The 25,467-nt window shown below is 56.8% G+C and overlaps 1 protein-coding gene across 6 annotated transcripts in view; it reads left to right on the plus strand.

The window, feature by feature from the left end:
* The window catches only part of SOX13 (SRY-box transcription factor 13), a 46,832-nt gene extending 22,260 nt beyond the window's left edge, over positions 1-24,572 (plus strand). For 2 of the 6 annotated variants that reach the window (XM_045049418.1, XM_023247976.2), the window contains exons 2-14: positions 12,545-12,743; positions 13,878-13,989; positions 14,072-14,158; positions 15,616-15,788; positions 16,173-16,241; positions 16,615-16,729; positions 18,918-19,003; positions 19,223-19,382; positions 19,813-19,922; positions 20,064-20,160; positions 20,471-20,614; positions 21,809-22,025; positions 22,734-24,572. In XM_045049418.1, coding sequence (XP_044905353.1) covers positions 12,546-12,743; positions 13,878-13,989; positions 14,072-14,158; positions 15,616-15,788; positions 16,173-16,241; positions 16,615-16,729; positions 18,918-19,003; positions 19,223-19,382; positions 19,813-19,922; positions 20,064-20,160; positions 20,471-20,614; positions 21,809-22,025; positions 22,734-23,010 — 1,845 coding nt within the window. In that variant the 5' untranslated portion in view covers position 12,545 and the 3' untranslated portion in view covers positions 23,011-24,572. Of the gene's footprint in view, positions 1-6,788; positions 7,012-10,250; positions 10,325-10,874; positions 11,872-12,544; positions 12,744-13,877; positions 13,990-14,071; positions 14,159-15,615; positions 15,789-16,172; positions 16,242-16,614; positions 16,730-18,917; positions 19,004-19,222; positions 19,383-19,812; positions 19,923-20,063; positions 20,161-20,470; positions 20,615-21,808; positions 22,026-22,733 lie in introns of those variants that run through there. The other 4 variants (XM_023247977.2, XM_045049419.1, XM_045049417.1 and 1 more) reach the window with 4 other exon arrangements.
* Positions 24,573-25,467: the final 895 nt, after the last annotated feature.

Below are 25,467 nucleotides of genomic sequence, written 5' to 3' on the forward strand. Positions count from 1 at the left end.
AACTTGCTTATGAGCTCAACAGGGGAAAAGAATACTGCATAGAAAAAAAGATTCGATGGAAATCTGCCAAATTCTGTTCAGTGGCCACCTCCAGATTGGTGGGAAATGGGTGACTTCCAAATTTCTCGGTTACCCTAAATTTTGCAGATTTTCTACAATGAGCACATATCCCTTGTATTCAGGAAAAAGGATGATAAGAAAATAAGAATGAGGGGCGCCTGGGTGGCTCAGTCAGTTAAGCATCCAACTTCGGCTCAGGTCACGATCTCACGGTCCGTGAGTTCGAGCCCCGCGTCGGGCTCTGGGCTGATGGCTCAGAGCCTGGAGCCTGCTTCCGATTCTGTGTCTCCCTCTCTCTCTGCCCCTCCCCCATTCATGCTCTGTCTCTCTCTGTCTCAAAAATAAATAAAAAATGTTAAAAAAAAATTAAAAAAAAAAGAATGAGGGCAACCATTCATTAGGCATGTGTGTTGCAAGGGACCATGAAGCAGTCAGTTCTGCGTGATGCCGTTGAGCACGGCCTGGGTGGGAAGCTAAGGCAGCAGGTGTGGAGGCGTGGGGACAGGTGGCATGGAAAGAAGGCCGGAAAACAAAGAAGCTGTAACTGGAAGGGAGGTCGGGGGCTAAAGCAGCCCTGTGCCTTCTGGAATGCTGCCTCTCATGCACCTGGAAGATACCGTGGTAGGGACGCTGGCTTTGGGTCGCTTTATCTCTGCAAGTGGTGCGACTATTCCCAGGACTGTTGAAAGAATTAAAAGAGCTCATCCCTAAACGTGACTCTTAGCATATCGTGTGCTCCGTTCCTGGTGTTTGAGAGCTGGGTTCTGATACTTGGCTGCTGGGCTCAAAATCACCTCTAGGCCTCGGTTTCTCCACCTAAGATGGAGGCAATAATACCATCTACCTCTGATTATTATGAAACCTAAATAAATTAATATGTGAAAGGTGCCTGGCACATAGTAAATGCTCAGTTAACGTTAGCTACGATCAGAGGGGGTCTTCAGCGGATACACACCAGCGTGTCAACCAGTTGTTTGTGGTCAGCATCTGCCACCTCATCCGATTGTCCCATGAGTCCCATCTAATTGGTCAGTGCCCATCACTAGTCCGTTATTTTGACTGTCCCCCTTACTATCTTATTATTAGCATTGTGAGCTCCAGATACCAGGGTCCTTCCCAGAATCCCCTCATCCTACCGCTTTGCCGGTATGACTCTTCCGTTGAAGTGGCCCTGCTTCCGTTTCCAAAGGGTGCTGGTGATGCAGGCAGACTGGGGTGCAGGCGGCTGCACGGTGGGGGGGGGCGTTTGATGAGCATTTGGGGTGAAATCAGAGATTCCCTATCGTGCTGCTCTCCTCCCCTTGCTTCCCTGCCCTTCTGAAAAGGAGCCAAAGCCAAGAAAAAACAGCCACCCATAAATAAAGGAGACCACGAAAATAACAAAAAGAAAGAAGAAATCTTGCTTTTGTGGCAGGCTTGGCTGCCGATGGGGTAGATAATGGGGGAGGAAACACGGCCTTTGCGGAGAGAAAGAACGGAACACTTTGTTCGCCTGCAGAGTGAATGCTGCTTGAGCAAGAGCCGCTGAATTGGGGTTTCCGACGAGTGAGCTTGTCTTGGGGGAGATGGTGGTGATTAGGCTTACACAAGGCACAGGTGGCATCCCACCCAGACGCCGTGGGATGGGGGAAGGGGAGACGACGGGGGAAGGGGAGGCGACGGGGGAAGCCGCAGACCTGAGCCGGTGCCTAACGGTGAGGCCAGGGTGCCCAGGTCCAGCCCAGGGGCCCCGCCCCCATGACCTCAGTGCTGCTGGTCACCTGGTTCCTCCACCGTCTGCCCAAGCTGGGGAGCTAGATGCTTGAATTGCTCGGGAAACCCCCAGACCTTCTCTCGCTGTCTTTCTCCGTTCTCTCTTGTGGCTCCTTGCGGGGGAGGTACATCCCAGGGAGGAGAGAATGAGGCCAGAGCGGATTTGCTGATTACTCGCATGCTGGCCTTCTGGGTTCCAGGCTCTCTTCCTGTCGACACTGCCTGGTGGCCTTCTTTCTTGGTGACTGGCATTTGCCGAATCCTCTCTCTTGCACCAACTACCCGTCCCAGTCACCTGCCCCTGCAGTGAGTGGCTGAGGCAGGAAGAGGGAAGAGAATCAGGTGCTTTTTCCTGAGCCCTCGGGGATCCAATCCCAGGATGCGGTGTGGAGGTGCCCACGTCGAGAGGGGGCTGTGGGCGTAGACATGTGTGGAGGCTGATGTTTGAAGTGACTTTAAGGAGGGCGACTGGAACCTGTGCTGTTTGGGCTGAGCACTCTGGCTAGCGGAGGTTCCCTGGGGGCACATTCATTCATTCATTCATTCATTCAACCTCAACAAGATGAAGTGCCCGTCTCCTTTGCGCCCAGCATTCTGCTGAGTATTTCTTGTACACTGCTTATTGCTTTTTTAAAAAGCTTTAATTTGGGGGCGGCTGGGTGGCTCAGTCGGTTAAGCCTCCAACTTCGGCTCAGGTCTTGATCTCACGGTTCGTGGGTTTGAGCCCCCGAGTCAGGCTCTGTGCTGATAGCTCAGAGCCTGGAGCTTGCTTTGGATTCTCTCTCTCCCTCTCTCTCTCTGTCCCTCTTCTGTGCTTTCTCTCTCTCTCTCAAAAATAAATAAACATTAAAAAAAAAGTCTATAAAAAAGCGTTAATTTTTAGGGGCACCCGGCTGGCTTAGTTGGTTGCTTAAGCGTCTGACTCTTGGTTTCGGCTCAGGTCATGATCTCTTGGTTTGTGAGTTTGAGCCCTGTGTGGGGCTCTTTGCTGACCATGCCGAGCCTGCTTGGGATTCTCTCTCCTTCTGTCTCTCTGCCCCTCCTCTCTCACGCATGCTCTCTCCCTCTCTTTCTCTCAAAATAAATAAGCTTTAAAAAATTTAAAAAAAAATTTTTTAATGTTTATTTATTTATTTAGTTAGAGAGAGAGACAGAGTGTGAGCAGAGGAGGGGCAGAGAGAAAGGAAGACACATAATCTGAAGCAGGCTCCAGGCTCTGAGCTGTCAGCACAGAGCCCGATGTGGGGCTCAAACTCACGAACTGCGAGATCGTGACCTGAGCCGAAACCAAGAGTCGGACGCTTAACCGCCTGAGCCACCCAGGCGCCCCAGCTTTAAAAAAAAATTTTTTTTTTAAGATTTAACTTTTAAAGTAATCTCTACACCAAACGTGGGGCGCAAACTTAACGGCTGCGAGATCCAGAGTCGCGTTCTCTTCCGACTGAGCCAGTAGTGATGTTCACTACTCATTAATTCCCCAACAACCGTGAGAGTGGGGTCTCGTTGGCCCCCTTTACCGATGAAGAAACCGAGGTGTAAAGAGGGTAAGTGTCAGGCATTCATTGGGTTCCCACGCGGAACAGTATGGAACTGGGTGACCCCCCTGCCCCACTCCTCCAGCCACTCATCGGCTCCCTCACCCCCCAACTTCAGATTCTGATGTGGATGCCCGTTGCGGGGGTTCAGCACGGCTGTGTGCAGGTGCCGGGCCTGTCCTGGAAGGCCTCGACGCCACCCACCGGCTGTTGGTCACTAGTCCCAGGAGAGTTGAATGCTTGGCCTACCCATGCCCCTAGGGAGGGGCGCGCGGGGTTTGAACCAACTGCGCGCTGGCCCACGTGGCTTAGACTTGACGCCAAAAGCAAGAGCCAAGGGCTACCCAGCCCACCCTGGCACCGCTGGGAGGAATTGCTGACCAAGCCGACGCTTCGCCCAGCCTGGTGGGTAACCGTGGATATTTCGGGCCCCCGTCCCCTCCTGGGGGTGGCAGGGGACTGCAGGGGTTAACAGAACAACACTTGATCTGCGTGGGCTCCGGAGGAAAGGAGGGAGCTCCTGAGTGCAGCAGAGCTTTTGTGTCATCAGCCGGGGACGGGAAGGTGCAATGGCGTGGCCAGATAAGCAGTGGCCCCGACTACGTGGTGTTTCCTTGGCAAATCCGGGTTCTTTTGGCCTGTCCTCACTCTGTGGCGCCTGGGTGCCTGACTCAGGCCAGGGGAGATTCCGGGGTAGCTGGGGACACTGCCGGAACATTCAGACCGCCCGAGCGGGGTGCGGAGACAGGGCCAAAGGGAGGGAGGCCTGCTGGGAACAGATAGAGAAGGAAGAGGGTGATGCGCCCCATTGCCCTGTGGGTCTTCTGTGTGTCTGACCACGCGGGGGTGGGGAAGCCTTCCCCAAAGGGTGATGGGGGCGCTCAGGGTGCAAACTTGGGTTTTTTTTTGCTTGGTTGGTTTTCCTTGCTTTTTTGCAAACATTGCATGGGGTCCCCTGAATAATTCTATGAGATAGTTATTATTCGTTCTAGTTTAGAGATGGAGAAACAGAAACTTCCTGTGGTCACACAGCTAGCAGTATGAGGAGGGGCCAGGCTTCAGACACAGGTCTGGTTGGCAACAAAGACCATTTTCTTTTCTTTCTTTTGTTTTTGGTTTTTTGTTGTTTAATGTTTATTTATTTTGAGAGAGAGAGAGAGAGAGAGAGAGAACGAGCAAGCAGGGGAGGGGCAGAGAGAGAGAGAGAGAGAGAGAGAGAGAGAGAGAGAATCCCAAGCAGGCTGCCCACTATCAGTGCAGAGCCTGATGTGGGGCTCGAACTCATGAGCCACGACCTGAGCTGAAATCAAGAGTCGGATGCTTAACCGACTAAGCCACCCAGGCACCCCAAAGATCATTTTCTTTTTTCTGTGCCTTTTTTCTGTGCACTTCCCAGCAGTGCCGGAGGGTCACCCCTGTACTCCTGCCTCCCGGAGAGGTGGGGACAGGGGAGCCTGGGGACCTGCCAGGCATGCTGGGGAGGGAAGCCAAGGAGGGAGGGGGGACAGACACTCCTTGCTTTAGGTCTCTTCCTCCTCCCGCTGAACATATGTTCTGTGCCAGGCTCTCTGAGTATATGCTGCCTTCTAATCACAAAGTAGGTATTGGGATCTCCACTTTCACATGAAGAAACTCAGGTCTTGAGAGGTCGAGTCTTTTCTCCAGGTTCTCAAAGCAGCCTTGATTTCTTTTGACTAATTCTTCCTTGGCCGTGACTCAAGTCAAAAACAACTAGAATCCTCTGAGCGTTGAAGACAGTGGCCAGTCTGTCTGTGCTGGACCGGATCCTGTTATCTGGGGTAGAGGGAGAGCGACGGCGTGTTGGCCGATAGGAAAAGATGTCGCTTTGGGCATCACTGAGGCCTGCGTTCAGACACCCGCTCTGCCGGGCCTCGGGGAGGACAGGGAAATGCATGGTGAGCTCCTCACTCAGTGCCTGCAGCTGGAGTGAGTGCTGTGCCCTTGAATGCTCTTTAGCCTCTACTTCCTTTGGTTAGTGTTCGGGGCTATCCCCAAAGGGAGGCCTTTGCCAAGCCAGTCAGCCCCGGCTGCACCATTTCTGCGGTGTGCCAGCCCTGGGCTGGGCATGGCTGGTGCAGAAGACCAGACACATTCCCCTGCCTGGGACATAGGCCTAGACCTGGTCACCAGGAGACAAGAGCAGGACTGCAGGGGCCCCCTAGCACTTTCGGTGGGCTGGAGACAGATCCAGTCACAAAGGCAGGAGGGCCCCCAGAGAAGGGACTCCAGGAAACACTGTTTACTTCTCAGTTTTACCCAGGCATGCATCCCACTGGAACCTCACCAGAACTTCCAAGCTGCCCCCCTGCCCCTTCCTGTCTTTTCCTGGACTCTCATCCTGGGCTGGAAAAAGACTCAGGTGCCTCGGAGACCTGGGACAACCAGATGGAGCCATGGATGGGACCATCACCGCTATGGTCTCTCCCTGGCTCCTTCAGTCCTCTGTGCCCCGGGTTCAACTCAAACTGGCAGTCATGAAACTCAGGCTGGATCTGGGCTTCTGGGGGAGCCTGCCGGCTCTCATAGGCTGGAGGACAGGAGCTCGGGAACTCAGAAGTTTCCATCGGTTGGTATCGGCTGCTCTGTCAGGTGAATACCACTTTGGCCCGCCCAGAGCAGCCCAGGGACTGGGGGTATTGTCTGTGACCCTCTCCTGAGCTGTGCTAGACCAGAGAGCGGCGCACGCCCTGGACCCGGTACCCCTGGGGCCCGCAGAGGCTGGAGACGGTGAGGGGGCCCTCTCAGGAAAGTTTTTCCCCACCCTTGTAGCCAGCCCAGCTCCCAGCTCTGAGTAAACATCAGAGATAGGATCGGGCGTAGCCAGGAAGGGTGGCAGGGTGCGGCCTGGGAGAAGAATGGCAGGATGTGGCACCGGGGCACCGTTCTGGGCACCCACGCCTCGGGCTATTGTTCAGGGCTGCCTGAGGCTCTCAGCTCTCTGGGGCTTTGAGAGGAAGTGACATTCCCCTGGGACTCAGGCCCTGCCCCACCCCTGCCGAGTGGATCTCTCCCTGGCTGTGCCCCTTGGAGTGGGCTCAGTGAGCTTGGAGTGGGGGGCCTGCAGGCTTGGCGTGTGCCCGCTGGGGAAGTGTAGTCATGGCCCTCCTTGGGGGGTCTGCCTGTCTGCTCAGGCCGTCTTCCTGTACCCCTGGGTCTGAGTCACCCGTCATGCTCCGATGACTGGATCTCTATCTTTATCTGCATCTAGATATTTTTTGCGGGGAGGGGGCTGTCGTTGTAGAGGGAGGAAGGGCTGAGGGTGCAAACTCCTTTGATTCCAATCCAGCTGGGCCGGTCGTTGGCTGATCCGGGAGAGGAAGCGGCTGGTGATTTGTTTTGGGTAGAAAGGGGCTCGTGCGCGTGCGCCCGTGGGTGGGGGTCGGAGGGCCCAGGAGAGGGTTGGTTGTGGGGAGGAGAAAAGAGAGAGGACCGGCACCTGCAGTCAGCTTTGTCCTATAAGAGCCTTGTTCTGAGCGGCTGGCCCTCTGGAGTGCAGGCGTCTCTCTATGCCTCGTGCCGGGCGCTGGGCTCTGGCCCGGGGCCTCTCTGCCCCCGGCTCACAGACTCAAGGCTCTGGCCCATCAGGGGTGAGGATGGCCTGAGCCCTCTCCCCCAGAGGCCTTGACCTCTTACAGATACTCAGGTGAGAGAAGGCCCAGGAAGAAGGCTGCAGGGGGCCTGGGGAGTGGATGCCCTAGAAGGGAAGGGTGGGGAGAGCAGGGGTGCTGATCTGTATCCCAGCTGGTTCCGTGTCCCTACACCCTGCCTCTAGCCCAGAAGCGGTACTGCCGAAACAAGCCACGTGAGCTGGGCCTCGGTTTCTCCATGTATAAAATACGAGTAAGGCTGGGCAAGAGGGGGTGGAGACCGGGTTCACAGGAGCACTTCCTGGGTGGACGGCCGACGGGAGTGTACGTATTGTGGACTTGTGATCTCTGACCGGGACCTGGGGGAGCCCAGCAACTCACAGCTCGCGGGAGCCGAGGGTCCTTTGGCTTTTAGATCTCTGGGGAGAGGGGCAGGTGTAGCTGCTGACCTTCAAGCCTCCTGAGAAACCACGTGTGTAATGGAAACGCGGCGCGTGCTTTTTGAAGAAGGGGTAAACAAATCGAAGGGGTTTTAAGTCTGGAAAAGAAGAGACTTAAGACTCCCAATAGGGTCTTTATTTGTTTTTTATCTTGGAGAGTGAGAGCAGGGGAGAGAGGGGGGGAGAGAGAGAGAGAATCTCAAGCAGGTTCGACGCTCGGTGAGGAATCCGATGCAGGGCCCAGTCCCACAACTCTGGGACCATGACCTGAGCCAAAATCAAGAGTCTGACGCTCAATCGACTGACCCGCCCAGGCGTCCCCCAATAGGGTCTTTAAATCCAAAAGGGGTGGAAAGTGTTTCTTACCTGTCCCAAGGTAAGAGCAAAGGAAAGGGGTTTGCTTTGGTGCCGAGGGGATTTAGTTCCTAGCCTGTAGGAGCTTAGATGTGAGGGGGAGGCAGCTGAGGCTAGCTGGAGGCTGGGTGATGTGTAGGCAGCTTCAACCCGATGATGATAACATAGATGGTCTGACTGATGATGGCTCAGCTTAGGAGTTCTCAACTTCATGAGGGTCAGAAAGCCATACGCATTCAGTAGAAACGATACTTTGAATTTTGATCTTTTCCCAGGCCGGCGATTATACGCTATGATGCAGTCGTGATGCTGGCCAGTGGCAGCTCCCAGGTAGCCACCAGATACACTTCTAACGATTCTGTGCCTGTTTTTTCCCTTTCGGTGTGGTATTCAGTAAATTACATGAGCTCGTCAACGCTATTCTACAGTAGGCTTTGTGTAGATGATTTTGCCCAACTGTAGGCGAAAGCAGGTGTTCACGTTTAAGGCGGGCCCTATAGGCTAAGCCCAAGATGTTCAGTAGGTTAGGTGGGGTAAATGCATTTTCGCCCTAACGATCTTTTCAACTTCCGATGGGTTTGTTGGGACATAACCCCGTCATAAGTGGAGGAAGATTTGTCGTAGCTGTCGCTTATTATGTGTCCAGGTCTGCCTTGTGGCTGTTTTGCTGAGCTGTATACTCCGCTCCTTGTATGAATATTTGTTGAGCACCTACTATGCTCCAGGCATTGTGCTAGACGCTGGGGCTACAGTGGTGAGCAAAACCAGGTATGTTTCCACAGTGTCCTGGGGTGGGTGGGGTGCGTTCCCAGGCTACTGGGCAGTCTGAAATAAGCATGTAAAGGTATCATTACCAACTGTGATAAGTGTCCTGAGGGCCAAGTTTAGGGTGTCATAAGAATGTAAAACAGGCACATATTATAGAGTCTGGGGTGTTAATGGAAGGCTCATCCCTTCATGCTGGGTTTTCTTCTCATTTTACGGAGGAGGAAATGAATTCAGAGAGGTTAAGTCACTTGCTCAAGATTGCACGGCAATTAATTGGGTAGAGTTGGATTTCAGATTGTACCCAGGTCCGTCTGACCCCAGGTAACTTTTAACCACCTGAGTCTAGCCCATCCTGGGCTATAGGACAACCTAATGGATACTCACCCCCTTATTTAATCTTCTCAGGCACTTGTGAGCTGGGGATTATTATACCCATTATATGGATGAGGAGACAAGCTCCGAGTTAATGAACGTGCCTAAGGTCACACAAGTCAGCTGGAGGCACAGCAGGAATTTGAACTCACGTTGGAGAACCCAAAGGCCTGAGTTTTCCAAACTCTGTACCATTGACCACCTGCTGACCCCCGGGTACCTTTGTTCTACAACAGAGCCTGCAGAGGTGGGGGCACCTGTGCAGGGACCCTCAGCTGCGAAGTGGCAGAGCAGGCACTGACTGCACGTGGACTCCGTACCCTCCACCTGGTTCTCCTTTCGCTCTTTAGTTTATCACCTGCAACGTTTGCTCTGCGCTCAGGGAAAAGAGAGCGGGATGGTTTGGGGTTCAGAGCCTGGCACTGACCCTCTTCAGGGGGAGTCTCGTCTCTGTGGGCAGGGAAAGGGGCTGCTCTTTGAACAGGCCTGTGCTCTGGGAACTTGGGAGGGAGGGAAGGAAGGAAGGAGCTGCCCCAGGACCCTCTCCCCCAGAATGCGAGACCCTGGGAGGAGCCCATCAGGTCTGGGCTGTTGCTTCTCCGTCAACAAACGTTGGTCCAGAGGGACCAACCGAGAGCCAGTGCCCGACGTTGAGGCAGGGGAACAGTGGAAATGGAAGGGCCCTTGTCTGGGCAGCAGGGTCTGGCAGGGCTGTCTGGTGGGCACCACGCCCTGGTGAGCGGCTTGGCTGGTCACCAGGAGTCCTTTTCTTTGCTCGTACCGCGGCTTCGCCAGAGGCCAGGATGAGCCATCCGGAGCCCCAGGAGGAGGCGAGCTCCCCAATATAAAGATCCTCCACAGCCCCCGCTGGAGGTACTCCTCGGGGTTAAGTGTGGGTAAAAAGGCCATCAGCGCTCACAGGGAGATGTCCTCGCGCGGCACTGTCCGCCAGAAACATGGTGTGAGCCTCCTGCCTGACTTGAAATGCTCCAGCATCCACGTTAAGAAGTGTAAAAAGAAGCCAGTGAAAACAGTACTTCTAACTCCGTGCATCCAAAACATTGCAGTGTCAACATATAATCAATAACCGTTTATTAATGAGCTGGGTTGCATTCCGCTTTCCATGCTAACCCTTCGAAAGCGGGGTGTCGTTGACACTCAGCCCGTGCGCATGGGATCTGGCCGCGTTACAGGCTCGGGGGCCGCATGTGGTGAGTGGCTCTGGGAGTGGGCAGGGCAGTCCGAGAGTTAATTAGGACTGTTAATCACCTCCTCTGGCTTCACCTTCCGCCCGAGGTGGGGCGGGGGAGGAATGCACGGGGCAGCATCTTGCGGTGGGGGGGGGGGGGGGGGGGAGGCCTTCCGGCCGCCCGTCTAACCTGCGCCCTGCTGTGCCGCTGGGGTCTCTGGGCTGCAGTGGGAGAAAGGCTTCGAGGTAGGAGCTGGAAGGCCAGGAAGTTGGGACCGAATGGAGGCGAAAACCTCTTAGGACCCGAGTGGGGAGCGCGGAGGCGACCCGGTGGCCCGCCCACGCCCGGCGGAGCGGTGGTGGGTGTGGGACGAGGTGGCGCGGAGCGGCCGGGGATCACAAGCCCACAGGCCCGCATTGTTCGCCTGTCACACTTCCTTTGGCTTTATTGCCTTTGTCCAACACCCTATTGTCTGGTTTCCTTTTGTCCCCCTTTCAGCGCGGCTGCCTTTTATTTTCCAGCCAGCCTGGTTGTTTTCATTTCTTTTGTCTGAAGTTCCTGAGAGGAAGGTTTTATTTTCAGCGGTTTGATTAATTCACAGCTTGAGCCCGGGGTTTGTTTGTTATGTAATTGCTGCCCTCAGCTTCGGGATAATACCCCCTCCCCGCCCGCCCCGCCCCCACGCCCCCCCCCCCCCCCCAGCTCGGGGCCTGGCTCGCCGCCCCTCCCTGTGCCCGGATGGGCCGAGCCGCCTGCTTCCTGGACGCTGTCCAGGCCCCTGCGTGGTGAGAGGGGACCTTGGGGCCGGGCCCTGAAAGCCCTCGGGCGAGCTCGGCTGGGGTCGTGTCTTTTCTCCCGGGGTCAGCGTTCTTCGGGCGGGGTCCGCCCCTCCGTCCTCACCCTGCAGTGCCCGGTCCTGGGTCCCGTGCCAGTCCCCAGGGTACCCAGTGGCAGGAGAGTCTGGTCTGGATGGCGTCAAATCAAATACATCTTCACCTGTCATGCGCGTTCAGCTGTTTCATGTAAAATCCTGTCCTGGGCTCTTGGGTCACTCGTTACAAGAAACATTTTGTTGTATGGAGTTGATGGAATATACAATATTATATATTACACCTGCAACTCAGTTTTAGAAGTTTTACCAGATCTGATTTTGGTCTTACACGCCCCCTCCTAAAAATTTTGCACAGGTGCTCGGTTAAAATTTTTATTTGACGATGCTTCTCAAACTAGTGGGTGTCAGCGTCACCTGTAGGGTTTGTTAAAAAGAGATTCCTGCTCCACCCACAGAGTTTCTGATTTGTGGGTGACCCACGACTAGCTTCCAAACAAGCCCCCAGGCCATGCGTAGCCTGTGGCCCCCTTGTAGGGACTGCATTTCAACTAGGTGGTTTCACAAAGGGGTGCTCCCTAGAGACAAGTAAATTTTAACAATTCGTAGTCCTCATGAATGCCCATTTTGCAGATGAGGAAACAGGTGTGGAGAGGTTCAGTAGTTTGCCCAAGGTCACTTAGCCGCCAGTTGAGTAGCCTGTGGGTACCTGGAGCCTCCTGCTGGGTGTCCCCACTGGTCTTGTCACAGTGACTTTAGGGAGCAAGTGAACTGTAGACATCTGCTCCTTTGGCTCTGAGTGTGGAATGACCACCAGCAGTCGCTCCCCAGGATCCTTTGATCCCCCAGGTGTCCGGGCAGTGGTGACAGCAGGGGAGGCGGTGATGGGAGCATAGTCTGCTTACACCAAGAATTGCCAAGGCATAGGCGGCGATGAGAGCAGCTCTACATGAGGGACTCCAGGTAGATCTAGGAAAATATTTTTCTTCAAGCTCTACATCTCTCAGCCTGTTATTTTCCCACTTTTGGTGGTTACGTGGATATGAAAAACAGTTTGCTCTTGTCTTGCCTCTACTGTGCGGGGGGGGGAAAAAAAGAATGTGTGTATATGTAGGGTAGTTGATGTAGTTGATGCTTGGTTCCCCTTTCAGGGGGTGGTAGGGAGTGGTAGGGACTAAGGAAAATTGGCTTGTCCTTAGGGAGCACCTGCTCTTCTGCTTAATCCTAGCCAGTGATTGTCCCGGACCAATTTCAAGAGAAGTTCAAATCCGGATTTCAGATTTCATGTGACGTCTCATGATTTTTAAGTTTTGGTAGCTAATTACACACACACACACACACACACACACACACACACACACACACACACACGGTTTTCGCTTAATGGGCTCAGAAACCGCGAGTTGACCATCTCTGCCCTCTTAAGGTGGACCATTCCACCAACTAGCCCCAACACTGCACCAGGCAGGGACTGCTGAAAGTTGGGCCCAGTTGGCCGTAGACCTTCCTGGTGAAGAAAAAGTGCGGGGCAGAAGCATCTTTTCTAATTTTTCCACTGTGGGTGCCAAAGGGAAGTTTGCGTTTTGCGATGATGGAGCCGCTGCCACCCGTTTCATGCTGTTCCTCCCCCCCTCAGGATGTCCATGAGGAGCCCTGGCTCTGCCCAGCTGGCCCTGGATGGCGTTGGCACCATGGTGAACTGCACCGTCAAGTCAGAAGGGAAGAGGGAGCTCTGCCACGAGGCCCTCCAGGCCTCAGCCGCCGCCGCTGAACCCCAGCCGGGAGACCCAGCCCGGGCTCCCCAGGATGGTGCTGACTCCCAAGCTCCAGCCCAGGTGCCCAGCACTTTCCCCGGGGCTCCTGGGTCAGTGTGCCCACTTTGCCTCCGTAGCCCACACACCTCTCCTTGAGGCTGGGCGGGCACCCCCTCCCCTCTCCGGGCAGACAGGAAGCAGAAACCTCTCTCTCTGGGTGGGGGAGGCTTAGGTGGGTGGGGAGGGACTGCCAAGTTCAGTCACGCCACCTGTCTCAGCGGTGCATGGGTTCAAATCTTATGCGTGCTCACCGGATCCTGACTACTCCCCCATGTGTGACCAATCCTTATCTCTGAGGACTAGTGGGGGAGACAGGTAATCCAGCATATGATTTGAGAAAATCAGCCTTATTACCCAGGCCTGAGAGAAGTCGCTCAATTCCTCATCCTCAAAATGGAGGCGTTGTGAGCTACGTGGGCAATAAGGATTCTCGGAGTTCTTAAAAATCCCGATTCCATGCAAGAGATGTAAAAAGGGGGAATATGTAATTAAAAAAAACAATGAAAATGAGAATTTTAGGGCTCTGGGGAGGGAACTAGCCTGGAGGGGCTTGGGGAGGGGGGAGGGGTAGTGATAGAGGAAGACTTCCGGGAGGAGTAGGGCCTTGAGTTAGGCCTTAAAGAATGGAGAGGACTCGGGTAAGGAGAGGGGGTGGTGCCCTAAGGAGGGGTGAGGCGGGGGTCCCAGAAGTAACGCACCCAGCTGCAGATGTGGGCGAATGCAAGAGAGTAGTGATCAATAGCTAGCTTGGCACTTGACCCTGAAGCAGCGAACCTCATTCGTGCGCATTAACTTCCTTGACCCCAGCAACCATCCTGATAGGGGAGGTATTAATATCTCCATTTTCAGAAGAGGGAAGTGAGTCAGGTTCAGAGAAGTTCAGAGTCTCATGTGGGATCAAGCGCCTCGTGAGTCACTGAGCCTGGACCGAGATCCAGGTATCTTGTCTTCAAACCTTTTGTTCTTTCGCTAAATGCAGCAAAGACCGAGCAAAGGTAGGGAAGGTGGGGAGGGCGGGCCCTACCTGGGGAGGTGGGGGAGAACGGGTACACATGGATTTCTCAGGGTGCACATCACATCCCTAGGGGCTCAGATCCCCCCCGCAGTCCTCCCTCTTCTCGTGAGGGTGGCGGTGACATTCCTTGTGTTCTGCAGGACTGCAGCTCCCCGGAGAGCGTTGGGTGTCTGGAACCCAAGAGACCGGGAGGTTCTGAGGCTGCTTCTGGAAGCCAGGAGAAGCTGGACTTCAACCAAAATTTAAAAGAAGGTAAGCTGTCTGCCCTGGCTGGAGGCGGGCCTGGGGCGGGAGGTGTTAGGAGTGCTACTCCTCACCCCCTGGTGTCTTCTAGTCGTGCCAGCCATCGAGAAGCTGCTGTCCAGTGACTGGAAGGAGAGGTTTCTGGGAAGGAGCTCTGTGGAAACCAAAGATGTGAAAGGTGAAGGCGGGGGAGGAGGTCTGACCCCCTTTCCCTTCTCCCAGCCTGGCCGTGCGGTCTGGGCCTGCAGGGTGGTTTTGGAAGCTCCTGGTCCCCTCATACCTGCCCTGTGCCCCTCGGGCTCCTGCCTGGCCCCGGGGTCCAGCACCTTCCCTCCCTCACCTGGGGACTGAGCATTTGGTCTGGCTCATTCCCGTGCAAGAGAGGCCTGGTGGGAATCCCATTCTGTGAGTACGGATCTGGGCTCTTACCCGGGACCCTTGTGACCTCAGGCACGTCCCTGCCAATTCCCAGGTCTAACTATATAGAGTGAGCTGGATGTTCCCTTTTACTGCCGAAAATTGATTCTAGGCCACCGGGACTTTGCTGTATGAATTCAAGGGCGCCTGTTTGGCTTGTGAGCGTGGCTGTTTTTCCGGTGTGGTCGCTCTCCCCCGACAGGGGAGAGCCTTTCAGACCAAACCAGTGCCCGGGCTCCACCCCACCTGCTGAGTGAGAACCCCAGGGGCTGCAGGCCTGGGCATGTGTATTTTTCAAAGGCTCCCTGCGTGATTCCGAGGCGAGTGGTCTGCAGCCTGGCACAGCTGTGCCCGACGCGAGCTGAGGTGGAGGGCAGGGGAGCACTGGCACTCGCGGGTGGGCGGCCACCTGCCAGGTTCTGGACTCCGCTTTACGTTCATTATCTTCTTAACCCTGATAGCACCCCTGGGAAGTGGCCATTCTTGTGCTCATTTATAGATTGAAACAACAACAACAACGAAGTGCAGAGAAGTTGGTTATTTGTCCAACAACTCCCAGACAGGATAGATTGAAATAAGGATTTGGGGGCGCCTGGGTGGCTCGGTCGGTTGAGCGTCCGACTTCGGCTCAGGTCATGATCTCACGGTTTGTGGGTTCAAGCTCCGCGTCAGGCTCTGTGCTGACAGCTCAGAGCCTGGAGCCTGCTTCGGATTCTGTGTCTCCTCTCTCTCTGCCCCTAACCCACTCGCATTCTGTCTCTGTCTCTCTCGAAAAAAAACATTAAAAAAAAAAAAAAAAAAAAAAAGAATCTGAACCCAGATCTGTCTTGCTCCAAGGCCTGAGCATGTCCCACTGGGCCCCTCCTGTGGGCTAGTTCTCCACGCCGACGCTGTGCCCCTGGGCACTTGAGGACATCCAAGAAGTGATCCGGGACAGAGATTCCCCCCTACCTGTCCCCCCTACCTCACCCTACCGCCCCCACCAGCGTTTCCAGGGGCTGGAAGCAGCGGTGGATGGTGGGGAACTTCTAGGGTAGCTGCTTGTCAGACAGCAAGCCAGCCGCCCCTCTGGGGCAAGGATCAGTCTCCATCATCTGTCGCTCAGCCCCTAACGGGGGCCTGGGAAATAGCAATTGCCCAGTAAGTGTCAGATGGGTGCGTAGGTGGACAGACGGACAGACGGACATTCTCACTGGTGGCCGTTTCACTGTGGCGCAGGGACCCAGGAGAGCCTGGCAGAGAAAGAGCTCCAGCTCCTGGTCATGATCCACCAGCTGTCTACCCTGAGGGACCAGCTCCTGACGGCCCATTCAGAGCAGAAGAACATGGCTGCCATGCTGTTCGAGAAGCAGCAGCAGCAGATGGAGCTGGCCCGGCAGCAGCAGGAGCAGGTGCGCCCGGCTTAGTGTCTTTCTTGCCAGGGGAGGGGGTCTGTCAAGGCCTAGAGGGGAACGTGCTAGGGGCAGGTCGCGGAGGGGCCGGCGGCCAGGGCCGTAGTAGTCCCGCTTCCGGCGGTTCATAAGCCTCGGTGGGGGCCAGGGAGTGGAAGGGGCCCGCGGGGCCCTGAGTCTGAGCGGCTGGCTACTTCCTGCCCAACCTCCACCCTTGGGCTCCGGGGGAAGAGAACCTGCTCCTAAGGTAGACTGTCCTGCTGCCTGCCCCGCCCAGCGTGCGGTTTGTCCTGGTGTGGACGTCAGGGAAGGCCGGGTGCGGCTGGCCGCGGGACGGGGCTGATGTCCCTAATGTCCGTGCCCGCTGCTCTTTCCTGCCACCAGATCGCCAAGCAGCAGCAGCAGCTGATTCAGCAACAACATAAGATCAACCTCCTCCAGCAACAGATCCAGGTAAAAAGGGGGGGAGGGCCAGAGGCTGAGGGGGTGACAACAGCCTGGAGATGCCTGCCGGGGACAGGGAGTGACGGCGGGGGGAAGAGGGGGGGATTAAGCAGAATCAGACGTGGCCCTAAGGAGGGGGCTCATTTCTGCTCGAGCCTGGAACCCCAGTTGTCTTCTCCTACTTTAAGGGAGGGGCCAGAGTATCTCCTTCCCTATCTGGGGTGGAGGGCAGGTGGAAGGAGGTGATGTGGGGTCAAATGGAGCCTTTTGAAGACTCGCCCTGCACCGGTCGCTGTACCTCTCGCGTCTGGGTTCATCCTCTGTGTTCTGGGCTGAGCTGTTTGGGCCCCCAGGGACTCACACAGGGTTTCTTTGCCCTCAGCAGGTCAACATGCCTTACGTCATGATCCCGGCCTTCCCCCCAAGTCACCAACCTCTACCTGTCACCCCCGATTCCCAGCTGGCCTTGCCCATACAGCCCATCCCCTGCAAACCAGGTGAGTGAAGGCGGGGGTTGAGCCATTAGCTGAGGCTGTCTTGAGGTCAGGGAAGGAGCTCAGGACCACTCTTCTGCGTTACTTTGCAACGTGGCCTTTCTGGGCCAGTGGAAGCTGAATCCCTTCTTCCTGAACCTGGCTGGGCGAATCGAAAAAGAAATTGCACTCGAAAATGATGAAGCGCTTTCCAGATATAAGCGGCTGTAGCCCATCTAGTCCCCAGCTCTGGTGCGTTTCCTGGACCGGGGTATTAATCTCTTGAACACTATTTCCCGCCACTGAAATCCGGCGAACACAGACTGGGCACCAGCCACACGTCCGATGCCCTGTCGTTGGCAGGTGGCTATGGTGGAGTTGGAGCTCAAGGAGTTTTTACAGTCTGGGGAGGGAGAAAAGATAGCGGTAAGCAGGGGGTCTGGGAAGGCTTTCTGTAGAGGAGGTGCCCGATTGGGTCCCTGGAGGTGGACTGGGGGGGTGAAGCCGGGACCTGAGGCCTGGAGCCTGAGGTCGGCAGCTGCAGCTGCGGGGGGTTGGAGTGGAGGGGAGCGTGTGACAGGGTGATGGGACAGGCTGGCAGGAGCAGTTGGGGCCGAGCCTGGCGTTTGGAATTTATTTTGTAGAATGCAGACGTGCTTGAGCGCTTGGGCTGAGGTGTCTTGTCACGCTGACTGGGGGCGACAGGGAGTTGGAGCCTGGGCCGGCAGGGGGCCGCTGAGGTGGTGGGACAGAGGCAGAGATGGAATCCGTTGACCACGATCACGGACACCTTGTTGAAAGGTCACGGGACAGGGCGGGGAGGTTGCCCGCAGTTGCCCCAAGAGTGGGGACAGCTTTGAGGCCGAGCCCATCCGGTCTACCCTCCCTGTTCCGTGTGCGAGAGGAGGCAGGTGAATTCCTGTCATGGGCCACAGGTCATGGGTCAGCACCACTGGCTGTGCTCCCACCTTGCTCTCCACTAGACACTCTAGGGTGGGGGTGGGGGAGGGGGAACACAAAGGACTGGAAAAGTCAGGCTCCAACTTCAAGGAAGTTGCCACTTGGGGAGGGGGGAGCACACCAGCAGCACAAATTCAAGGGGAACAGAGCCGCAGGAGTGAGGAGGGCAGGGCCTGGGGGTTGTGACGTGTGACGGTGCCTCCGACTCCCTGCTTTCTGGACAAGGAAGGCAGGAAATGCGCGGTGGACGACTTGAACTGGCCAGCCTGCCACCTGCCTTGCTGGCTCCAGAGTCCCCGTTAAGCAGAGGGCCGCAGGCTTCCAGATGCCCCTTCCCCAAGCCGAGTGAATAACGCCTCTTCCTCGCTCACAAGCCCTGGATGGTGCCACATTGCCTACGGCACGGAGCCTGCAAATACCAGGCTCGGCCATCACGGGCCCGTCTCCTTTCCCACTTCTTGGCTCTCACACACCCACTTCTCCCCCTCCGCCTGCCTGTCTGCCTACAGCCATCAGCCCCCCTCTTGCTGCCCCCCCCCCACCCCCCAAGAAGCCTGCTCCAGCCATCCCAGCCGGAACAAAGTTCTCTGGCACGCTACCCCTGCAGCCCCTGACGCCACCGGCCATGTGGTTAGCGATCAGTGTATACGGCTTCTCTCTCCACCTGAACTGTCCGCCCCTTGGTGCTGGGCTGGGTTGAGGACGAGCGTGGTAGGCCAGGTAGAACGGAGAGGGTGCCGTGTCAGGGGGAAGGGATGGGCTGGGTTCAAATGTCAGGGCTCCCGCTTCTGAGCCGTGTGGGCAACCCACATAACGTCTCCTGGTCTCCGTGTCTTACCCGTAAAATGGGGTGATGTCCTGAGCGCCGGTTCTACGCCACACACTAGGGATTATTGTGAGCTCGTGCCCGAGCGGGATCACACCCGGGGAGCTGCCTTTGTACCCCGCACGTAGTAGGTACGAAACACAAGCGTCCGTAGAACGAGCCGGTGTGTACCTGCCCTCGGGTCACCGTTGGGTTGGGAAGGGCAAGAAAAGGGTGGAGATGCCGATCAGTGCAGGGCAGGGGCGGGGGGGATGAGGCCATAGGAGGCCTCCAGCAGCACTCGGGGGGCTGGGGAAGGCCTGGGCTGGAAGCAAGCTGGGCCAGCTTCAGGCCTCTGCCCGCCTGCTGCTGCTGGGACCTCGTCAAGCAGGGCGTCTGCTGTTCTGTGCTCATCCAGGACTTTTCTCCTTGCCGCCTTTTCCGTAGCGGAGTACCCCCTGCAGTTGCTACACAGCCCCCCCGCCCCGGTGGTGAAGAGGCCCGGGGCCGTGGCTGCCCATCACCCCCTGCAGGTACCGCCCAGCACCCCGGCCCTCCGCTGCCTCCCTTGCCTGTGACCGTGGGCGGGGGCCGGGGTCCCGTGTTCCCCTTCACCTGTTCCCGCTGTCTCTTCCTTTCCTGCCGTGCCCTTGTCTGCTCCGGGTAGGTTTGTCTTTCTGTCTGTGGCCACGTGTCCCCTCTTGCGCCTCCGTGGGGGGTGTCTCAGCCTCTGGTCTCTGGGTCTCCCGCAGGAGCCCTCCCAGCCCCTGAACCTCACAGCCAAGCCCAAGGCCCCCGAGCTGCCCAATGCTTCCAGCTCCCCCAGCCTGAAGATGAACTGTGGACCCCGCCCCCCCAGCCATGGGGCCCCCACACGGGACCTACAGTCCAGCCCGCCCAGTCTGCCATTGGGTAAGCTTTCTGCCGGGAGTGCATGATACGACCTTGGGCGTGACCTTCCCTTCTGCGGGTTACAGTTTCTGTAAAACAAGGGGTGAGACCTGCTGTCTTTGGCCTCTTTTAGTTTCTCCACTGTCTCAGAAGATCCCCTGCTTCCTCTCCCCGACCCCACATCTGGCTGGGCACCCCCACCTCAGGGCTCCAGGCCACTGAGTTGCACAGTTTCAGGGAGTGCGATTCTCTGTTCTAGTGTCCTGGCCCAGTGCGCCACAGCCAGTGTAAACAGCGCCCTCTTGGGCATGTGCAGGGCAGCTGTCCGGGAGGGGCAACAGACAGCACCAACCCTGTGAATAACTCGCAGGAGTGACCTGGTGTGAACCCGACTGACCCCCTCTGCTTCCCCGCCCCCCCTTTCTCCTCCTCCTCCCCCCCTTTCCCATAGGCTTCCTTGGTGAAGGGGACGCTGTCACCAAAGCCATTCAGGATGCTCGACAGCTGCTGCATGGCCACAGTGGGACCTTAGAGAGCTCCCCCAATACCCCCTTCCGCAAGGTATGGGGAGCCCCCCTGCACTGGGGCAGGGCGCAGGGAAGGTTGGGGGCTGGGGTTGAAGACTCGGTCTGAGTCTACTGGAGGGATGGCTATGGGGTGATGCAGAGGGGCTGATGTACAGATTTCGTCTGTCAACCCCAGGACCTCATCAGCCTGGACACGTCCCCGGCTAAGGAGCGGCTGGAGGAGAGTTGTGTGCACCCCCTCGAAGAAGCCATGTTGGGCTGCGACATGGATGGTGAGGGCCCAGGGCGTCGGGCTGATGGGCGGGAGGGCCCACGTCTGCTTCCTACAGGGGCCAGGGTGGGTCAGGTTGTGTCTCTCCCCAGTGCCTTTTCTCCCATAGTCTGTCTCTGAGGTCCCCTCCCGTGTCTGTCCCTTGTCAGTCTCTGGGTCCCTGGCTGGACCTCTGCTGAGGTCTTGCTTCCGGTGTCCCTGGCTGCGTGGGAGCCTCCCCGTCACCCCCTAGTGGTCAAGTAAGGGAGGTCTCTGCCAGCCCTACCCCAGAGGGGCTGCGCTGCCTGGCTGATTCCACCCCTGCCCCCCAGGCTCCCGCCACTTTCCTGAGTCCCGGAACAGCAGCCACATCAAGAGGCCCATGAATGCCTTCATGGTGTGGGCCAAAGATGAGCGAAGGAAGATCCTCCAAGCCTTCCCGGACATGCACAACTCCAGCATCAGCAAGATCCTTGGTAAGGGCCAGTGGGTAGGGGCTCTCGGGGCTCCAGGGGCCATGCCAGCAAGACCTGGTGGCAGGAGCCAGCTGGGTTTACCTGGGGCTTGCTGGGCGACCGTCCCCGTCACGCTGAGCTCCAGAGGAGTCTGGTGGGGTGTGGGGGTCAGGCAGGAGGACGTGGGGCAGCTGGGTCCTGGGGTGTCGTACCATTGTAGGGTTGTTCTGCACCCCAAGAACTGAGGAGTGTGGTACGTGTGTATATATTCTTTAGCCCCTGATCTCTCCCTAAGCTGTTCTGTTTGCCTGGACCTTTGGAGCTCTGGCTCTGGCAGGAAACAGGGAAGATTGGTGTTCTTGGGCTGTCCCTAGAAAGGTGTTTTGTTTTTTAATATTATATATTTAATCTGTACATCCAACACGGGGCTTGAACTCGACCCCAAGATCAAGAGTTGGATTCTCCTTAAAAAAAAAAAAAAAAAAAAAAGAAAAGAAAAAAAAGTTGGATGCTGTTCTGCCTAAGCCAGTCAAAAGAAAGTTAATTTTTTTTAAATGTTTATTTTCGAGAGAGAGCACAAATGGGGGAGGGGCAGAGAGGGAGGGAGAGAGGGAGACACAGAATCTGAAACAGGCTCCAGGCTCTGAGCTGTCAGCAGAGAGCCCGACGCGGGGCTCGAACCCATGAAGCATGAGATCATGCCCTGAGCTGAAGTGGCTTAAGAGACTGAGCCACCCAGGTGCCCCTAGTAGAAAGATTTGTTTTCAAAAATTCTGTGTCCTGATTGGAAGCCAAGGAGGCAGGTGGGGTGGGACTAGAAGGTGGCAGTTGTTTTCAAGACTGAGGCTCTTCTGTCTCTTGTGAACCAAGAGTTCACAAGGTAGTTTGTCCTCAGCAGGGGGCCTGGGGTTGGCTGCTCTTCTGTTCATGCAAATCTCGCAGACCAGAGGCCTCCCAGAAGTTGCTGGGTAGTTTGGCATGTGGTTACTCCGTATATGGACACCCATATACGTGCCAGCTTCATTCATTCGCTCAACTGGACATCCGAGGGGCACCCATGTTGGGCCGGGTCCTTGCTAAATGCTTGCACATCTATCACCTAGTCGACCCATCTGGGGACCAAAATCTTGGGGCATGCAGGGGGCTGGGGGTGGTCAGCCAAGCCCAGCACTGACCGCCTGCCCCCCCACCCCTACCCCTTGGGGGCCGGGCCAGGCTCCCGCTGGAAGTCCATGAGCAACCAGGAGAAGCAGCCCTACTACGAGGAGCAGGCGAGGCTGAGCCGGCAGCACCTGGAAAAGTACCCGGACTATAAGTACAAGCCTCGGCCCAAGCGCACCTGCATCGTGGAGGGCAAGCGGCTGCGGGTGGGCGAATACAAAGCCCTGATGAGGACCCGGCGCCAGGACGCCCGCCAGAGCTACGTGACCCCGTGAGTAGGCCCTCCGTAGGCGGCTGACCCCCTGTGCGTGTGCCCGTGCCCCTGCTGCTCTTGTGAGTGGCCGCTAGTGTGTGGCGGGCATGCCTTTGAGTGTGACTCCAGCGGTGCTGTCTGTCGGCGTGGAGCATCGATGTGTGTGGGCGTTATCTGTGTCTGCCTGGGCCTGCGTGTGTGGCCGCAGGGGTGGCCCGGTGGCTCAGGGTATAGGATTGTGACTGACTGTGGGAGACTGGCCACGTGTACCTGGAGAAGTGTGCCTGTGAATCACAAACTCAATAAAAAAAAAAAAAACCTCAAGGATACTAAGAATGAAGGTGCTTATTATACAGAGGGTTCCCGACTTGACAAAAGCAAGCGCCTGCATGGATTCTTTTAAACGGGGCTCCTCCCCCCACCCCCGCCCCCGCCCCCGCCCCCGGGCATTGAAATATAGAACCTCCGAAAACTGGATTCACACAGGAACCTCCAGGAATAGCTGTTGAACACGCTCAGGTTCCCGGGCCTGCATGTGTAAGCATGTGTCCGCTGTTGCGGACAATGAACTTGGCCGTCAGCAAGCAAGCCAGGTGGCTGTGTGCGTGTCTCAGAGCCGTAAGGGTCTTGGGGGGGGGGGGGGGGGAGGGCATGCCCTGAAGCGGGCTGGATCGGGGGCGCAAAGTGGGGGTCCATCTGCCCGCGTGCTGCTTCTCTGCCCCGCAGCCCCCAGGCCGGCCAGCTGCAGATGAGCTCCTCCGATGTCCTGTACCCTCGGGTGGCAGGCGTGCCCCTGGCTCAACCCCTGGTGGAGCACTACGTGCCCCGGAGCCTGGACCCCAACATGCCTGTCATCGTCAACACTTGCAGCCTCAGGGAGGAGGGTGAGGCCGCGGAAGACAGGCACTCGGTGGCTGACGGCGAGATATACCGGTACAGCGAGGACGAGGACTCGGAGGGCGAGGAGAAGAGCGACGGGGAGCTGGTGGTGCTTACAGACTGATCCCGGCCCCAAGCCGATGGGCACAGCCAGCCGGCCTGGACTACGTTGGTACTTGGACATGCCCGGGAGACGAGCACAGCTGTGCACGTGTAGATAGCCTCCTGAGGGGAGATGCCCCCCCACCTCCCCTGTGGCCGCACCCGAGGAGCTGCTGGCCGAGGTGGGCAGGACCTGTAGAGTGGCGATGGGCCGAGCGCCATGGCCCTTGGGGCTCGTGGCCAGCGGACACTGTGTGACCCTCCCTTCCTGCAGGTCTGTCACCCCAGGGGTATGGCAGCTCCAGACCTGTCCCCCTGGGGCCACGCGCTTGGTTTCCATTCTTGTCCTGGCTGGACCAGCCCCTGTAGGACCAACCCCCTCCCTCCCACGCCCCTCCTCACGCCCCCCCCCCCCCCCCCCCCCCCCCCCCCCGCCACCAGATCGCTCCTCTATCATAGGATCACTTTGTGCAGAAAGGTCTGGCTGTCCCTCGCTGTCTTTATATCTCCTGCCCAGCCTGTTGTGCCTCTGGCTGCTGGAAGTGTGTGTGCGTGTGTATATGTAGGTGTGTGCACATGCTCGTGTGTGTATTTCCATCCGCTCATTCATTGCACAAGGTATTTATTGAGTGCCTGCTGTGTGCCAGGCACCGTTGCTGAGTTCCTGTGGGTGTCTCTCTCGATGCCACCTCTTGCTTCTCTGGGGGCCTCTTCCTGTGCTTCATTGTCCCCAAATTGCTACCTCTTTGTCAGTCTGGGTGTCTCAGGTTCTGTGTGTCCTTGTGTTCCTGTCCTTGTTTCTCTGCAGGGCTGTTCTTCTGTCTCTGTCCCTTTCTTGGCCTCGGCCTCTGCCCCTTTTGACATCGCTGGTCAGCCTGGGTTTCCGTAAGGCCCCTGGGCCCACCAGCCGCCCTGACCTCTCCTGACCGTCCCTTCACTCCCTCCCCGACTCTGCCCTAGGCTTGGTTCCCACAGAGCCATTTTTAGCTTCGAGCAATGTGGGAATGTGTTCAGCCTTCAAGGGCCTCTGTCTTGGTGCCCCAGTCCCTGGTCCCAACCTGAGTGCCAGGAGTTGGGGACAGGAGGATTGATGGAGAGTAGGGCTCCCCCCGTGGCAGCTGGTGAGTAGGGAGTGGGAGGGGGGCTCCTCCTCCTTGGAAGGGGTCAGCGAGGGGAAGACTGCCTCTCCACCAGCCTTCTCCTCTCCCCTACTAACACTGGGGACCTTGCCTCAGCTCCTCCTGCTCACTTGGGACAGGTCATTTCCCTAAGAAAATCACATCCCGCTGGCACCTGACTCCAAAGATCCAGAACAGCCCTTGGATCAGGGTGGGAAGGGAACCCCAAATCCCACAGGGGCAGATGTGGATTCTGGGCCTGCCCCCCATCTTCTCCCTGCCCCCCCTTCCCTCCAGCCCAACTTCTCTCCAGGCTGTTTTTTTTTATGACTGTAAACATAGATAGTGCTTTATTTTGTTAATAATAAGATAATGATGAGTAACTTAACCAGCACATTTCTCCTGTTTACACTTGGGGGATTTTTTTTGTTTTCTGTTGGCATAATAAAGACAGACCATTTCAGAATCTGGCCCTTGTGCGGGGGAGGGAGGGAGGCTGGCCCAGGTCCAGAATTTCTACATGTGCCGCCAGCCCAGCCACCACTGCCCCCTTGTGGCGACACTGGGGAGCTTCGGGCCTGGGAGGCCAGGGAAGACCAGACCAAGCCTCTGGAGTGACCTGCCACCACCCACAGAGCCTGCACTGCGAAGACACTGCCCCTGCCTCAAGGAGGTAAGCCAGACCCTCCACAGATTGCCCACCCAGATCCTAAAAAAGGCAGTAGCGAGAGCACTGTAGGGAGTCAGGGAAACTTGGGTTCTCTCTAGAAGTAGCCACGTGGCCTTGGCAGAGGGTCCGGTGTCCCCTCTGGGCTTCATCATGCTCATCTGAAAACACCGAGGCTAAGCTTTACCCACAATTCTTGTCCCCTTGTGGAGAAGGAGCCCTTTGAAAATCTCATGAGAGCTGTGGGCCCTCATCCTGGGCTCGGGCCATCCACATGAGCCTTCTCCCATGTAGGAGGCCCCAGGATACTGATTAATGAAGCAAGGGAGCTAGTGGTGTGCTTCAGGGCTCTGCGACCTCAGGTTTTGAAGGAGGATTTCAAACATGTATCTAAGAGGACAGTCCACTGGACTTCAAAGGGCTGATAACCAACTTTCAAAGTGCATATTGATAATGATTGATAGGGTCAAAAATTAATCCCCTTAAGGTGGAATGGAGCAGCAAAGCTGAAGGGCAATTCCGATGGAAGTCAGATTTGGGTTGGATTAAGAGAGGTTGTGTGTTCACAACCAGGGAGGTGGTAGAAGTTAGATGTGGTTGGTTCCGTCAAGGAATGAAGTCCTGGCCTTTTGATCTAGGGAGGGTCCTGGCTACTGGCCTTTGCTGGTTTTTCCCAGCCTACCTTCCCGGAGCT

Source organism: Felis catus, chromosome F1 (genome assembly GCF_018350175.1).
Source record: "Felis catus isolate Fca126 chromosome F1, F.catus_Fca126_mat1.0, whole genome shotgun sequence".
In the NCBI taxonomy this organism is placed as follows: Eukaryota; Metazoa; Chordata; class Mammalia; order Carnivora; family Felidae; genus Felis; species Felis catus.